The sequence below is a fragment of the Thamnophis sirtalis genome, unplaced genomic scaffold (assembly GCF_051295495.1).
Source record: "Thamnophis sirtalis isolate CommonGarterSnake01/CBP01778 unplaced genomic scaffold, rThaSir2_p1.2 scaffold_11, whole genome shotgun sequence".
Lineage (NCBI taxonomy): Eukaryota > Metazoa > Chordata > Lepidosauria > Squamata > Natricidae > Thamnophis > Thamnophis sirtalis.
In genome coordinates, this window is record NW_028261391.1 from 54307097 (window position 1) to 54325335 (window position 18239).

At 39.4% G+C, this 18239-nt stretch overlaps 1 protein-coding gene across 6 annotated transcripts; it reads left to right on the forward strand.

Moving 5' to 3' along the window:
• Positions 1 to 1872: 1872 nt before the first annotated feature.
• On the forward strand, positions 1873 to 7743 carry ADRA2A (adrenoceptor alpha 2A). Of its 6 annotated transcripts, none has more exons than XR_001313492.2 (3): positions 2502 to 3906; positions 4015 to 4047; positions 4962 to 7743. XR_001313492.2 is itself a non-coding variant. In XM_014065518.2 (2 exons), exon 1 carries the CDS (start codon positions 2534 to 2536, stop codon positions 3797 to 3799), a length of 1266 nt encoding a protein of 421 aa, XP_013920993.2. In that variant the 5' UTR covers positions 2501 to 2533; the 3' UTR covers positions 3800 to 3819; positions 4015 to 7743. The 6 variants fall into 6 exon arrangements, 1 of the variants encoding a protein (XP_013920993.2); XR_001313493.2 differs by having other exon boundaries at positions 2502 to 3819; XR_015698066.1 differs by lacking the exon at positions 2502 to 3906 and adding an exon at positions 1873 to 2109 and having other exon boundaries at positions 4015 to 7743.
• Positions 7744 to 18239: the final 10496 nt, after the last annotated feature.

Sequence of the window (18239 nt, forward strand, 5' to 3'; positions counted from 1 at the left end):
CCATTTTATGATCTTTCTTTTCACAGTTGTTAAGTGAATTCAACTCAACAACTCAACAACGATAATCTGTATCAAAACAAAACTGTGTGATTTTACAATACTAGAAAAATTTTCAATCAACTGCACCATGCTCATATGTGCATAAAAATATTTTGATCTTATTATTGAAGTATGATTTGCATATACATTCAGAGATCTTGTTAATGTGAGAACATACACACACACACACACACATATACACATACAGAATACACACACACACACACAAACACACAGAACTGAGGAATCATCAATGCCCTCCGAGCTTGATTGTTGGCTAGCATATTTCATTAGATGACTAGGGTTAGAGTTAGGGTTAAGGTTATTGAGTGTGAGGTTTGCTCCTTGTTTACATATAATATAGCTTGCCCTGCCAGTGTTGATGGGAGTGTAGTTTTGTCCTTGGTAATTATTTGATTAGGAACTACTTAATATTGCCTTCTGCTTGGTTGTTGGTCTGATGTTAATCCCTGCTTATCTGGGTGTTGGTTTCTGGAGAGGATGTTCTGGTTTTTTCTTCTTTTTCTTAACCGTTTTATTTCCTCTTTTGAATGGTGTGTGAATGTAGTTTATTTTTATATACCTATTGATGACTGATTTGTCTGAATGCCAAGCATTCATGAGAGTTAAATATATAATTATTCTGGGAATGTTAAATTATGGTACATTTCCTTGGTACTGGCTGCAATGAATCAAAACATTTCGTCAAAGGAAATAAGGGAGTAGTATACTGTACAGAGCAAGCAATCTTTTGAGGGAGCATACTTACTGTGCATTATCCAGGTGAAGTACAATCCACAGCTGATGATTGATGGAATCACTGGCAAGAGGCTTCATAGCTCAATTTACATATCTCCTCAGGCCCGTCCCAATGAATATTGTAGTGATGCATCGGGGGAAACATATGTTACTAGAAAGATCAACCTGTTCAACGATTGACGAAAAAGACGCATGCATATATGAACACGAAAGTATCTGTGCAATTACACCCTTAATTCATGTTATTAACCCAAAGTGCTTAGAACCTCTTTCTTCGACATAAAAGTTTTCCAGTGTGATTTGCCCAGAAATGAAACAACTTCTTATCCTTAAGAGTTAAAATACATGAACATAACTAAAATAAAATTCGAAGGGGGTGGGGGAGACGAAGAGGATGGCAAGAGATGCGATGCACCTTATGCCGGATTAGTGGGCGACTCGTGCGTACAATGCTCAAACACGGCTAGCAAAGTAAGGTCGGGAGCTCAAGAGCAGCGAAGGCGGCGCCCGTTCAATTGCTTGCTCGGACGCCTTCCCGCTTCGGTACTAACTGGGCTTTGACTTCCACGTCTGGAAACGGGTCGAGCAGAGAGGAAAAGCCTTGGTGTAAATACCGGGAAGGAGGCTCAGAGAAATTGTCTCTGTGTGCAGCTCGACCCCTTCCAGCGAGGGCGGGCGGGCGGAAGGGAGGGAGGCGTGCCGTGTTAGGTGGAGGTGCGAGCGAGCGAGCCGTTTGAGAAGTTGCCGGATGGGCGGGTGCACCACGCAGGGCTTCTCCCCGGGGAACGCCGAGCGAGGGGATGGCTGCTTTCGGGGGAAAGAAAAAAAAACCCAAAACTGAGCCTCAGGCGACCGGCTGAAAAGCTCCGCCGGAGGAGCGGCTGCGAGACAGAGGCGGGGAAGAGCGCCGGGGGGCTGTTCCCCACGTGGCGCTGACGCTGAGCCACTGAATCGCCGAGCCGATCGCGGGCTATAAAGTGAACCGGGAGCCCAGAAGGGCTGAGCTTCAGCCAGAGAGCGAGCGCTGCCTTTCTGGAGGAGGAGGAGGAGGAGGAGGAGGTCCCAACCCTGAGCCCCAAACCGTCTCCGTTTGCAGCCGTTTGCATCGCTACGGCAGCGGCGCCCGGTTGAGGGTGTGCGGCGGGGACCCTCCGCTGCCTCCTGGCGTTTCTTGGCGCAGTTAATTAGCTAAAAACGAGGTTCTTCGTCGCCCCCATGTAGGAGCTGCTCCGCCGGGAGAAGCCAGGCTCCTTCTCCGCCGCCTGCCTTCCCCGGAGGTCCTGTCCTCGCCTTCCCTCTCGCGGAGTGAAGGTAAGAAGCAACTTTTGACTCCCGCTCCGCCTGCCGCGAATGGCCTCTTGAGGAACCCCCCCACCCTCGTCTCGGCTGGACTTTGTGGGGGAAATCTGGGGCAGTGGGGGAAGGAAGGAAGAAAGGGAGAGACCCGGTCGCCCTGCCCGTCGGCGATGACTGAAAGGAAGGCGGGGGGCAGTAATGGAAGCTGAGCCAAGCCGCTTCTCTTGCTTCTGATTGGAATCGGTGGCTTTCCGGTGCCTGCAGAAAGAACCAGCCCCGCTGGAGACAGGTGTGGGATCTCCTCCTCTTCCTCTTCTCAGGGTGTGCTTGCCTTAAGTGACGTCAATGAAGCTGGGTTGATGTTGAAGCTGAAGAGCCAGTAACCAGAGCAAGGGGGATTAACTTCCCTGGCCAGCTGGAACACAGCTACCCACAGCACATGGATGGCAATGGGAGCTTGAATGGAAGTGAGGGCGGGCAGAAAGAGGGCCTTCCTTACCCCTTGCCCACTACCTTAGCCCTCATCTTCCTGGCCACGCTGCTCATGATCTTCACCATTTTTGGCAACATATTAGTCATTATTGCTGTCTTCACCAGCCGGATGCTGAAGGCCCCTCAGAACCTCTTTTTGGTTTCCTTGGCCTCAGCAGACATCCTGGTGGCCACCTTGGTCATTCCCTTCTCTCTCGCCAATGAGGTGATGGGCCAGTGGTATTTTGGCAAGGTGTGGTGCGAGATCTACCTGGCTTTGGATGTACTCTTCTGCACTTCTTCCATTGTGCATCTCTGTGCCATCAGCTTGGATCGCTACTGGTCCATTACACAGGCCATTGAGTACAACCTCAAGCGCACACCACGCCGCATCAAAAGCATCATCTTCCTGGTTTGGGTCATCTCCGCTGTCATCTCTTTCCCACCACTTATCTCCATTATGAAGCAGGGTGAGCCCGGTCAGCTCCACGAACAAACAGAATTGAAACCTGAGAACAAATTGCCCAGCTGCAGTATCAACAAGATGACCTGGTACATCATCAGTTCCAGCATTGGCTCCTTCTTTGCTCCTTGCCTTATCATGATCCTGGTCTACATCCGTATCTACCAGATTGCAAAAAGGAGGTCTCGGGTGCCTCTCAACAAGCAAGGGGAGACTGTAGAGAGCAGACAGAATGGGTTGGATAACAAAGATGATACAGCTGCGATAACCAAGCTCAATGGGGGAAAGGCAACATTGGCAAGAGGAAGCCAAGAATCAGAAGCCAATGGTATAGACCTGGAGGACACGTCTTCTTCAGAACACAATGACACTCCTCAGCCTAGGAAAGGAGACAGGCACCCCAGAAGTAAGGGCAAAACCAAACTCTGCCAAATTAAGCCTGGGGACCATTTGCCTAATCAAGTAGAAGAGGAAAGAAATGCCAAAGCTTCACGATGGAGGGGGAGACAGAACCGGGAAAAGCGCTTCACCTTCGTACTTGCAGTAGTGATTGGAGTTTTTGTTGTCTGCTGGTTTCCTTTCTTCTTCACTTACACATTGACTGCTGTTTGTAGTAGCTGCTATGTTCCCGATACCCTCTTCAAGTTCTTCTTCTGGTTTGGTTATTGCAATAGTTCCCTGAATCCTGTCATCTATACTATCTTCAATCATGACTTTAGGAGGTCCTTTAAAAAAATTCTCTGCAGAATAAACCGGAAAAGAATTGGGTGAAGCGGGGATCTGTTTGCAAGGCAAGTCTTAGGTTCAGCTGTGGTGGGCTATTGGAAGTGGGTGGCACCTTGTCTGATTACTGAGCATTGACTCTTCAAAGGCTTCAGGTGAGATAAAACAATTAAAATATTAGTGCACAACCAGAACCCAAGAGGATATGTGCCCAGGGATGGATCAAAAGTCTTATTTTAGTGTGTTATTTCTATGTATTTCAGCACATTGAACAAATGAGGCTGGGAAAGGAAAATGTAAGTCATATCTTTCAGAAGCACTTTCTTTCTATTTTCCATCTAAGGTCCCTGATGTTGTTATGATATTGCATCTTTGAGATCTGTGCATCTTTAACTTTTGTAGGAAAATTAGCTTTAAACTGTTTTAAATATTTCTTGAGGACACACATACTATATGAAAAGCAAAAGAAAGATACACATTTGAGTGGACCCCTACTGCCATCTCATCGATTTCAAATATTATAGTATTAAATTCCAAAATTTCCAATATGGTTCTGGATGTTGGGATATAACAACTGGTAATATAAGCTTTGACACAATGGCCAGTGTTTGATTGTATTCACTATCTATATTTGTTCCCCCCCCCCCAAAAAAAATCATGTTTGTCTTGTCTTTTTAAAATGCAGTATTGTTAAAAGGCCGTATCTCTTATTCTGTACCAATTGAGAGAATCAAATATGAAGGATTTCACACTTAGAAAAGGAACTGTGAAAAAGCTGAGCTTTCTAAGACCTCAGTGGTTTAAGAGAAAGTATTCTTTCTTTGTGATCCTTTCATTGATATGTTCAGTGCAACTTACTTCTTTCTCTAGTTGTAAATAGATACCATAGATGAAATTCTCTGTTTACTTTACAATGCTATTTGATTTACACTGATTTTTTTTTAACATTTTCATTTGTGCTAGCTCTCCTGTACAAAAACATATTTTCATGTACAAGTTCATTTCCCCCCTTTTACCTAATATGAAACCAAACAAATCTTTTCTTCCAACTACAAAATTGGATTATGGAACTCTTGATTAATCACATAATGAATGTTATACATGAGTATAAAGGAGAAAGAAAATGAACAGAATAATTGTAACATGTAAAAAATCATGTTGGTATAGGATAAAATATCTTCGTTAACTATCTTCCTTGTTTTTCCCCCAGAAATACCTATTGCAAGCTAACTTTCTCAGCTCATCAAATAAATATACTGAGTACTATTAAAAGGGAAGCGGAAAACATCAGAATTTTATTTTCAATATTATGACAACATATTATTAAATGTACAATCTATCTGATGATGCTGTAAAAACTCTTCCTTTTAAAGCTGTAAATTCGATAAATTCTTTATGTGAAAATTTTTATATGGATGACAGGGCCTTCTTTAAAAAATGCCACCCTATTCTATGAAACACCATGGATATCCAATCTTCAGACTTGTATGCCTATATTTTGTAATTAAATAATTTTTAAAAAATGAATCTGATACTCCTAGTTAGTCTAAAACTAGAATGCTAATTGAGAAGGGAAAAGAAAATAAGTTATTAGCAACAAAGATATTACTTGTCTAAAAGCTCATTTTTTTAAAAAAGTTAAAAGAGTTAATTGCAAATGTTTGCCTAAAGTGTTTTTAACCCAGACTTTAAAATTTCTTTTTTTAAAGACTCCTTTTCCAGTGCAAGGAAATTCATACTATTTATATGGAGCTGTTTCTAAAATGTGTATTAGTATCCAAGGGCTCAAACAATGGGGGTGTGATGGGGACATGGGGATGAATACACCAGCACACAGTCAAAAATAATGCTGCCATTATAAGTCTATTGCAAAGGTATTGCAATTTAGCAGGATTGAGGCCAGGCCTTATATATGAATCAGGCTGCTTGGTCAATAAACAGTTTTTCCTTGCATTCCGTTTAAAATGAGAGAGTCATTTTCTCCCTGTTGCAAGATAATAAAAGTTCAAAGCCTGTGTGACTTCCCCTATTCGTTGTAATTGGCATTTGAAATGCTGGAATTTTAATACCCACTTCTAACCAGAAAAAAAAAATCAGGACACATAGATAAGAAGAAATTTTTCTTTTGATGGAGGGAATCTGTCTGCATTGTGTTGTATCTTGTATGTCCCCAATTTCATGTTTTCCTGCTATATTTGGACTGAAATTTGCAGAGTTGTTCATGAAGGCTGGGAATTCCAGAGATAAGCCAACACATTTGGAGAAGGCAATTTGGGGAAGTTTGAAGTATTTCTAATGCCTTGAAGGAGCTGAATAAGAGATTTCAGTTAGAAACACCGTAAACAGTTTGTCTTTTCCAGCCTTACAGATTGATTCTATGGTTTGTAACAAGGAATTCAACTGCTAAATTATTTTACATAGTAAACAGGTAGCAGAGTTCCAAATTTACATAGGAAATTAAGAACCATGTTTTCAATATGTTTCCAAATAATACCTTTGCAATGGTCTATCCACAATAGGAAAGGAAATGGCTTCCTTATGATATAAAAAGAATAGCTTAAAATTCAGGCCAGAGTGAAAGGCCAGAATCAATGGCTTAAAACTACAAGGAACTACAGTAGGTTCAGATTAGATGTCAGGTGATTGTCCTCATTACTGTGTTTCCCTGAAAATAAGACAGGTTCTTATTTTCTTTTAACCCCTGAAATAAGCACTTGGCCTTATTTTCGGGGAGGTCTTATTATTTTTGAGGTGCAGGAGGCGGCAAGTGTGGTCATTTCATGGCTGCTGCTGTGTTGCAATATTTTTGGAGAGGGCTTATTTTTGGGGCAGGGATTATTTGAGTCCATGCGCTCAAAAGCCTGATTGGGCTTATTATCCAGGGAGGCCTTATTTTCAGGGAAACATGGTATATGAGCTGTAAGTGAGTGGAGTAAGATGCACGGAAAGTGATAGAATGTGGTAGATAAATAGGCTGGCCTTGAATGACAAAAGGAAGATCTTCAGGTAAATGAAACCTGAGCCCAGACCAAGAAAGTACTTTGAGAAAGTGTCTCAGACAGTGCTCTCCTTGTTAATGTTCATCAAGATGAAAAAGGAAGGTAACACATTCAGACTTAATAAGATACTTTATTGGAACAAGATCTGGGTGGTTTCTGTTTTTTAAGTCTAGCCTATCTGATAGGATTGCCATCATTTCTTCTTTGCCAAAAGTCTTTCAAACAGAAGCTAGATAGTATTCTTTCAAAGATGTTCCAGAGCAGGGCTGTCAAACTCCCAGCTCATGGGCTGGATGCATCACGTTGGCCATGCCTACTCACGGTTTAGTGAAGGGGAAAAAAGTCCTGATATGCTGTGACGATGTGAGTTTGACACGTTCTAGATATTCATACGTTCAGCAGAGTGTTGAATTAGATGTAATGCTTCGATGATAATAAGTAAATACAAGAAAATGAAATATACTCAACTCTTATTTAGCTGGCTGTGTTAATAAAATTGATCAACACTGAGCTCAATTTACACATCTCCTGGTCCTAGGAAAAAAAATGGCTTCTGTACTGCCAGCACTGGGGTGACCTTTTCACTCAGATGAATGGGATTGGCTGTCTCCAAAAACTCATCAAAAAGAAAGCCAGAGAGCCTTCTTATCATCTGAAAAATGACTTAAGATGGAATAAACTGTAAACTTTAGCCATTTGGTCTGAAATAGCACAAGGGAAAAGTTAATTGGCCTTGTAAAAGATCTTGGCTTGAGAATGTGGGTTGCATATTTTCAGGGTTCTGGTATTAAATGTACTGTATGAAACAAGTAAACAAATGCCTTACACTGGAAAAATAAAGTAATTTCTGGAATATCTTTCTAAATCAAAGTTGTATCTGGTATAACAATCCCTGAATACCATGCCATTTGACCTTTTTAAGAAAATGTAACATGTAAACAGAAATAGCCATAATGGATTTATAAATAAATGAATAAAATTGACACCTCTAAAGACACCATCTTTGTCATCTCTGTGTTTGGTTTCAAGACTTAATCAGCAAATGGGAACTGACCTTTTCAAGTACATATTGCCATGGTCCCTTGTATTTAATCATTGTTAAGCCACATGTTAAACAGAACAATGGCTTTATTATGCTCTAAGAAGCTTTTGATATGATTGTGCTTTCTTATAGCAGAGCAAATCCATTCATGTACCTCTTTAAGGCCAAGAGTAAAATCATGTTTGAGGTTTTTGATATTTCTCCCTTTCCAGTTCTGTCCCTTTTTATCATCTCATGAAATACTGTTCTAATCGGGAGTGTACAAACTGTTGAAGGACTGCTGACTAATTAGGTCAAGTGCAAACAGAGATTATTGGCGTAAAGCAATGCTTGTGTCCAGCTAAACGATTGATAGTGTTTAGAAAAGGTAGAACTACAGAACAGATCAGTTATTTCAGTTAGACAACCCCAATTCCGTCCAGATTGTAAGATTTAGCCCAGAAACATTTTATTTGCATGAAAAATGGATAAAAAAATTACAGGCAGTAATTTTTACAATTTGTACTATGTGCTGTCTGTTCCATGTAGTCTCTAGATGCCACTGTGTTACTGGTACTAAACTAATACTTGATTTCTTAATAAGATTTTATATTTAATTAATTAACTGCAAGGAAATGATAGTTCTGTGAAGGGAACTAGGGAACGTATATCCTTAAATCATAATTCCCAATTTACTCATTTATTTAAAACATTTTTACTCTGCTATTTAGCTGAGAAAGGTTTCCAGAACATCTTGTAAAGGTCATTAAGAGAAAAAAAAATCTTGGTCTCAGGCTTAAAGTCTAAAAGTCGTCATGCAAAAATAAAAGGCCTTAACCCTCGAGTAAAAAAAAAAAGAGGAAAAAACTATCTCTACCTATACAGCAGTTTTATAATTTACAAAAGATATAAAATGATCAATTGAAATAAAAAGTGTTCCGTGGAAAGAGGAACAAAAGTCTGTAAAAAGGAACTTCTGAATATATTTCTCTTCTGTTTACAACTTCAAGTTTTTCTCTGTTCTCGAGTGTTCCAAGCTGAGGTTCATTGTCTAGTCAAGCAAGGTACCAGAGATATTTAATCTGCAAATATTTATTACAGGTTTGCAAAGCCAGATCAAGCTCACGTGGGCATGCTCAGTATCATTCCATGGGAAAGGTCGAAACAAAGAAAACAGGAAATAGTTATAATCAAGGGACAAGGAACTGCAGGATTGTAAAATAGGATTGGTTAGAAATTAATTATCAAATTTATAAAAATGCTACTATGCACTTACTATGCTGCTCCTATTAAATGTCACATCCCAACTTCCCTAACTGAAGTCTAACTAATGTCCTCTTGAACCTTAACTGCAAGGCTCAACTCTATTACACAACAGAAACCATTCTTAAAAGCTAGGTAGTTAATAGTGGCTGTGTTTAAAACTCTGGCTATACTCAGGAGCCCTGTGCTAAAACATCTATAATGCTCAAATTGCTTAAATGCTTCCAAGCTGCTCTTTCAGTTGAGCTGATGGAGTCTCTTCCCTCACTGAGTGCTCTCCAAAGAATTGTGTCTGGTAAATCAGTGTAATACCACATATACAGTTGTGGTATAATTATCATAAAGCTCTGCCAGTGAATCTCAGCAAGGGGATTCAGAAGATATTTCTGCCACTCAGAAAATAAAACCTACTTGCCAAATTACTGAACCCATGAAGAAAGTCAGCAGCTGCAATATACTTGTGCTCCCATCTTTGTAAAGTCATCAAAGATATATGCACTGAGCACCATTCTCTGGATTCAGTAGACTCCATCCAGCCAAAATCCACTTAAATCATTGGAATGATTTTGTAGCCAAGGCTGCAGGGTAGCCTTTGGGTTCTAAGCAGGTTTAGCCATTGGGTCAGGAACATAGGTTTAAATCAGTGGTGGGTTTCAAAAATTGTTTGAACCTACTCTGTGGGTGTGGCCTCCTTTGTGGGAGTGGCTTGCTGCCCATGTGACCAGATGGGAGTGGCTTGCCGCTCATGTGACCGGATATGAAGATGCCGACAACATGTATCAGAACCACCTTAAATTACCTCACACACAGCACTGGCATGCATAAGAATATGATGTAAACTTGTTTTTTAAAAGGCATCTTTGGTTTGCGTTAAAACAACTTCAACACACGCAATGTTCTGATTGCACCACAAATGCAGTAGTCATCCTTACCTTTCACAGAGGCACTGAGTTTTATAAATATGAGCATGATAGTGTAGAATAATCATATCCAAGGACCAGTGGTGGGTTTCAAAATTTTTTGGAACCTCTTCTGTAGCTGTGGCCTGCTTTCTGGGTCCACTGGTGGAACCTCTTCTAACCGGTTCGGTAGATTTGATGAACCGGTTCTACTGAATAGGTGCGAACTGGTAGGAACCCACCTCTGGTTTAGATTTGCACTGCTACCATAAATGGTAGGTTTGCAGAATTATAAAAGTCCACTGAAAGCAATGAGGCCCACTTTGAAGAAGGAAGGCCATCTCACCCCCACATTCCTTTATTTCTTTAGAAAAGGTCAGGGAGAGTTAGGGGTACAATTCGGCACCTCAATTTTCTGGAAGCCATCTGGTGAGGTAATTGTATTACAAAAATGGATATGGGGGTTAAACATTTTTTTGAGGTCTTTATTTTGGAATCTTTTCCAAAGTTTTGTATATGCTAATCCCAGTACTATTTCCACTGATAAAAGCCCCCTCAAACCTCCAAAAATGACTGAAATTAGCGTGAATAAGTGATTTTTGACTATTTGAGAGATAAAGGCCTCCACTTACACTGTTGAAATCTGACTGCCAAAATTTGTCAGTGCAATGTCAGGGCACTGCTAAATGAATTAAAATGTGGGGGTATGATTAAATCAGGTTCAAAGTAGCTTTGAAGCTAAAGATTGATACAAGGAAATAAAACAATTATGTTAATGTCACTCCAAACAGCTGTAGTCAGAAAAATGTTTCAGCAATCATCAGATTAAAAAAAAATCTGCTTGGGAAAGGGGGATATGTAACCAATTTAAACATATAAGGTGCCATATGCTAAATAAAATAAAATAAACATATAAGGAAAGGATAAATGGGAGAATAAACAAATCCTTTATTCCAATCCTACTTGAATCTGCACGTTTACAATTCAAAAGATCCTCTCTCTGTCTCCCTCCCTCCATCTCCCTCTTCCCTCTTTTTGAGCAAGGATGAAACAAAGCAAAAACAACAACAATATACTTTACTATAACTGAGACCCAATGTGTTTTGAAGGGACACCCCTTTGTCAGGGATATAGTACAGGCAGATTGCAAATCATGGAAATGCTGAAATTAGATTTCAGGTTCAGTAAGAATAAAGTTTCTTTCCCACTGTTTTATTTCTGGTGTAACTTTGTCTTGTTGCTTCACCAACTTTATCTCTGCTGGCAAAGACTTCAAGTAGGAACATCTAGGAACATCCCATGTTTATGTAGTTGTAGGCTATTTAGAAATAGAGGGGATGAAGCCAGAGTGCTATACTAATATCTGAAACCATCAGAAGTCGGTATATTTGGAGCAATTTTGTCTTAAATTGTCAGACATTACAGCACTTTAATGATTTTGGTCAATCACCTTATGTGCTGACATGTTATAATGAAAGCCAATCTCATGCTTTTGGGGCTGGTATGTCTGCTATGATTTGTACATTTTCACTTACCAATATAACACACAGTGAGGAATCTGACAGTGGCTTTGTTCATGGCAAACTGGATAAGCTTAGCTGGCAATGGAGAGAATGAGTTGAGTTCTAGGAATAATCCATTGTTTTTCTTGTTTATTCATCTTTTGGAAAGTTCAAAGTCCCTGCAGATATTTTTTTTATTACAATCAGCAACATGGCAGGATTCTCAGTTACTGTTTCATTTAATTTTCCACTGAACATCTAATCTATACACTCAATACTTTCCTGGATTAAAGTAGAAGTTTTCCTTCCTTCCTTCCTTCCTTCCTTCCTTCCTTCCTTCCTTCCTTCCTTCCTTCCTTCCTTCCTTCCTTCTTTTCTCCCTCCCTCCCTCCCTCCCTCCCTCCCTCCTCGCTCTCTCCTCCCTTCCCCAAGACAAACATCGGACTGTAGGCAAATTATAGGGGGAAATCTTGCTTCTTTCTTAACTTCACTTGTTCTTCACATGAAATTGAATATCAGCAGTATATAGGCTAACCAAACACGTCATTGAAACTTCATGGGTTTGCTCACTTAGAGTGTTCCCTCCAGGTAGCTTTGAGCTACCATTTGTACAAACACTACAGTTACATGTGAGTTTAAGGATTTTTTTGATTGTATCTGATTCTCCTTGGTATAGTTTGTCTATTCTAAATCGTATGCTACTTGGATCCAGGAATGTGAAAAGCTACTAGACATTGATAATATATTTTTTTAATCACTCTACAGAGCAAAAAATATTTTTAGCAACAGATACTCATTTTAAGAGTCAGCTTGCTGTAATGGTTAAGGCATCAGGTTAGAAACTGGGAGATCCTGAGTTCTAATCCTGCTTTAGCATAAAGCCAATTGGGTGACCTTGGGACAGTCACTTTCAACCCTAAAAAGATGGAAAGAGCAAACCACTTCTAAAAAGCTTGGTATGAAGCTTTTATTGAAGGAGTTCAAAGTGGTGTCAAAGTGGTGCCCACCCACCCTGGCTCTATGGCATCCCATTTAGGCCCTTTTTTCACCAAAATCATATGCGTGGAGGCTGTGTGCATGCGCAGAGGTGGCTGCTCACATTTGCGAACAGTAGCGAAGGTAAGTGTATGCCACCCCTGATCATAAGCCACCAGATTTTATTTGATTCTAACTGATCTTGGTTAAGGTTCTAGAAACAAACAAGCAAACTGTAATATTTTCTGCCAGTCTTTGCACCCATCACAGAACTTTGCAACTATCATAGAAGAGAGAAGAGAAGGAGTTACTCCCTGTTAAAAGGATGTGAACAATTTCTACATGTTGAAATATTTATACATTTTTCCTAAGACATCTGATAGATTGGTGCCTACAGGAAAGCAGGTCAGAGTTCACATTTCAGTATGTACATTCTTTCATACCATCCAGTATCTGTCAGCTTTTTATCATTAAATGGGATTTGATGACTAGATTTCTAATGTCCTGGAGTATACAACAACATTAACACTATCATTTATTTATATAATTTTTATGGTTGCTCTTTTCATTTCTACAATTTTGTGTCATGAACAATAAGATCAGGTTCAGATACAGAAGGTCTAGTCAAGCCTATATTCGAGAATCTAATCAACTAGAGTTCAATACTAAATTGGCCAAATAAGGTTAAATGGAATTCAATAGAAATTGGGTTTAGAATGTTTATGAGGACATAATGACTCAAGGCTGACTACTCTTTTAACTCCATCCCCAGCTCTACCTGCTCTTCTCCTACAGATGGTCAGCATAATAACATTAATAAATGTAGCCAAGATCCTTAAAAAAATATTTATTCATCAAATATAGAAACTGCCCATCTCCTGCACAGAGGAACTCTGGGAGGTATACAAGTCAAATATATCTAAATGCCATATAACCAAACTCATCTAACTTTCTAGCTCTATTCTTGAGGGAATAGCTAAATTTTAAAGCTTTTCAGATTTCCAACAGGATGGGACCTTCCAAATCTCGGGAGAATGATGTTCCACAGTATCTTCCTGAAGAGAGAAAACTAGCAATTCTCTACTTGGCTTTAGCTCCACAAGGTAGATGAGATTTCAGTCTTATGTACGTCAGTACTTCTTTTATCATAAACTATGGTTACAGAATCTTGCAAGTCTGAATGCACTTCCCTTCTCCCTCTGTTATTTTTTTTTGTGAGAGCTAGGGTGGAGCTTGTTCAGATGTTTAATCAGGTTACATCCTGCCTTGGATTCTACTCTTTTATCTGATCATTGTCTTAGTAGTAGCCTTTCCCTGAAAGCCATTTTCTGTCCTTGGATCCTGGGCAAACTGGAATATGTCAGTCCTGCTTTCCCCATTTTTACCAAATAACCTTTGGAAAAAAATCTTCTTCCTGGTGTGGTGACAGAGAGACATATGGTACTGATTCTTGCTGACATTCTGCAAAACAGTCTTAACAGAAGTTAATCTCAATGGCAACATTCACTACTGTCCCAATAAAATAAAATAAACGGCCTGTTCATCATTTTGGTTATAGAAGAAAGGTAGATATTTTTGGAATCCTGAATTTCTACTTGGAATTAGAATAATGGCCAAAGAGGTTAATGAGAGATTTTGAACCAACTGGCAGTGTACATCTAGGTTGGATATATTTTTCAACCAAGATAATATAATGGAAATTGATATGATTTCTGATGAACACTGACAACTTTCATTGTGTGACTTGTGTATGTTATTTTTTGCCATTTATTTATTTATCTATCTATATCCCAACTTTATTATTTTTATAAATAAATTCTTGCCATGGTTGTAGATTACAGAGATTTCTTACTAATAAAATTTCATATTTAATGGAGATTAGCCTACTCAATGTCCAATAGGAAAGGTTAATAACATATTTATGAAATTTAGAGGGCATAAGTGTATTTAGGTAGGCCATCTTTAAATAGGTCTTACCACTTTTAGCTGATGTGATACATAATTTAAGGATATGAATCTGGTTACAAATGAAATGTTTTTGTGTAAGAGTATAACAAAATTTGGACTGCTGAGATTACCTTTTCTGCTTCCTTGTTGCTTGAACAATGCTTTAACGATTTGCTGGAGCTTGAACTGGAGTAGGTAAACAACAGAAGGTTCTGCTATTTTGAATGAAATGTTCCATCAATTTTTTTCTAGGAGATCAGCTTGTTGTAAGCAATGAGGATATGTATACTGCTTTTCTTTCTGGTGGGAAAAATATTTCCAATTATAGGGGGAATAAATTTGGGACAGTGATTTAATTGTCCTAAATTGAATCAGTTTTAACAGACAGATACTAGGATAATTTTATTACAGAAAATTCTCAGTTCCATGCTCACAATGTTTCTTTTCCAGTTTGCCAATATTTTTCAACCCAAAACTGTAAGTCAGTGGGAATTAATTATTGGAGGTATGCTTTTGTTCTGAAGAAAAACTATTGATCCAATTTTATTTTAAGCAAATAAGATCGAGAACTTGAATAATGAAATTCAATAAACAATGTGATTGATGTGAGATTTGCACTTAATTATTTGGGGTCTTGAGACAAGTCTAACATTTCTTTAATGTTAACTCCTATTCCAATTAACACGGACACTTTAAACTGGAATCTCTCAGTGCATTGTAACAATTGAATGATTCACTTTTGCACTAGATTTTGCAATTTAAGTGTAAAATGTGAAATGAATATCCATCATCAGTTCTAAAACACACACACACACACACACACAAACAAGGATCAGTCATAGCAGGCTTCTTCTATCTTTCACTCACTCACTCACTCACTCACTCACTCACTCACTCACTCACTCCTATCTATCTATCTATCTATCTATCTATCTATCTATCTATCTATCTATCATCTATCTATCATCTATCATCTATCATCTATCTATCTATCATCTATCTATCTATCTATCTATCTATCTATCTATCTATCTATCTATCTATCTATCTATCTATCTATCTTTATCCTCCTTTTAAAAATGATCCCAGTTTACATTTTTTTCAAATAAATATGCCATTTTGTGAAGTGTCCTTTGGTATTAATACAGAGTTGAACTAATCATAGGAGTTATAATTAATGTATTAATGTGATGTATAAACTAGCTTTCTCCAGAGACTCTAAGTGCTGCATAAAATCAAAAGTCATCAAAAGCATATTTAAAAGTTTCTGAACCTAATTGCGTATATGCAGCTAGAAATAAACTCCTTTGAACTCAGTGGAGTTTAACATTTAGAAATGAGAAATTATTTATTTATTAAACAAATTTATAAGGCTGCCCAAATCAAACACAAGGGCTCCAGATGGCTTACAGAATTGAAATCCAAAACATAATTCCCCACCATAACACTGTTGCAGATATATTCACACTGATCACTTCATTGGCTTTGTATCGATCAGGTCTGCTAATATTTTCAGAGCCTTCCATAAAAGTAACAAGATAGGGACTAATTTTATTTCTAAGTGAATGATATTCCATAGGGAGGAAGCCATCATAGAGAAGGCCCTTTTTCTTGGTCCCAGCAGGTGTACTTCCTTAATGGATACTTCCACAATATGCTTTGCATTCCTACCCTGGTGGGCTGGGTAGATATAACTAGGGAGAGACAGTCCTTCAAACAACCTGACTCAATATATGGCTTTAAAAATGATAACAAGAACATTGACTGATGTTCAGAAGCAAATCAATAAGCAATGAAATTCTCACAAAAGGGGTGACACAGGCACAAATCTAGGCTTGTGTGAAACTGTGGGTGCTGCATTTTGAACCAACTGAAACATCTGGATACTCTTCTAGTGCAGACCCATGTAGAATGCATTGCAATAATCCAAATGGGAGATGACCGGAGTGTTGGTGACTGTAAGAAGGGCACATTGGTCCAGGAATAAGCATAACTAGTGCAAAACCACACAGTTGGGCAAAAGCCCTGCTGGCCACAACTGCCATTTATGTCTAGAGCTGGTCGCATGAATCCAAGAGAACAATCACACTGTCTGGGGCGGTGCAACCCCATCCATGACTAGAGATGGTAATTCACCAAGAACCAAGGAACCCTGAATGAAGGAGCTCTGTATTTTCTAGGGTTCAGTCAGTTTTAATCTGTTTCTCCCCATTCAATTTTAGCCTGTTGCTCCCTATCTAGACCTCAACAGGAAGAGGGCAGTTGTGTCATCATTTAATTCACCACAGATGTACAATTGAGTATCATTAGCATGATGATGATATTTGACTCTGTACCCATGATCTACCCTAGTGGTTTCATGTAATCATTAAATAGGAACCCTGACCCTGATTCTGCAAATGGGCCAAGGATTGAACTTCTTGCTCCCTTAACAGACAGATAATTGGAGTTGGAAGATCAACACTGAATGAAAACATTCTTGGACAACACCGTGTGTGATAACTTGGCATAATATAAAGGCAGACAGCAAGGAGCTTGAACTAGAGGCTAGTCTTTATTCAGGGCAGCCATCTTAGAAACTACCTTCTGCCTTAGATGACATCATTAAAAAAGTTAACTGCTTCCTAACTTTCTTAAAGAGCCAGGCATAACAATTGAACTTGAAATATAACATAAAACATACACATCATTACATCTCCCTTAAGTATAAAACATCTTTCCAAGTCTTTCCATATTTTGGGTTTAATAGCTCGACCATAGCGAGAGAAAGTTACCGCTGTCTGATCATCAGTAAAATTGCTGTCAGGTTGTGAGTCAGCCCCGGCATTGTCACATGCTGATATGCTTACATTATCCTTGGCTTCTTGGTAGGCTGCATATCCGTGTTCGGGAATTCTGTGCCATCATGCGCTTGCGCTTCATTTTCCTTGTTGTTTACTTCTTCCAACGCAGTATCAGTAGCAGTGTTTGGATGAAGATGACACCTGTTTCTTCTCAATTGCTGTCCACATTCGATTTCAACTACATATGATTTTGGTGAATTGCCTTCTCTGACAATTTGAGCAGGTTCCCATGTTCTCCCAGTAACTCTGTGTCTCACAGCTTGCCCAGCATGAAGAGGCTTGATAGATTTATCAAAATACAGTTTTTGCTTTCTCATATTTATGTTCCTCTGAGCTGTTACCCGCTCATGTGGGATGGAACGAGGCTGAAATTTATGCGGAGCAGTAGGCACTGTAGTCCTCAGTGTTCTCCCCATTAGTAGCTGTGCCGGTGAGCATAAACCCCCAATGGATGTTGCACGATAATTTAATAGGCCTAAATACACATCCTGCCCTGATGATTGTGCTTTCTGTATAATGGCTATGCCAACATACTTCTCTGCTAGGCCATTAGCCTGTGGGTGATAAGGGCTTGTGGGTTTGTGCTTGATTCGCCATTCACGCAGGAAACACTGGAATTCAGCACATGCAAATTGTGGCCCATTGTCAGACACACGTTCTTCACACACTCCATGTCTTGAAAGTAGTGTCTTAAAAGTCCATATGACTGTTGATGCTTTTAGACCTCCCAGCTGCACTAGTTCAAAATATTTGCTGTAGTAGTCTACTATCATCAGGTAGTGGATGTCTTCAAAATGAAAAATATCTGTAGCCAATCTCTGCCATGCCTGTGAAGGAATTCCAGCCTTACATCTGATATTGGCATGTTCACTAGTACTGTATGTACCTGCTCTTCCAACTCAGGTTCATCCCTGGCTTCATGTCCCTATGGAAACACCCCTGGCAATCTGCCATTGGAATTTCCTTCCCAGACTTATGCTTCACTGTGAGATCATACTGCTGTAATTTCATTTACATTCGCAGCAAGTGTGGAGGTGTA

Bases quoted from the DNA above. Each gene is read 5' to 3' on its own strand.
- ADRA2A (XM_014065518.2), top strand. From the start codon at position 2,534: ATGGATGGCAATGGGAGCTTGAATGGAAGTGAGGGCGGGCAGAAAGAG.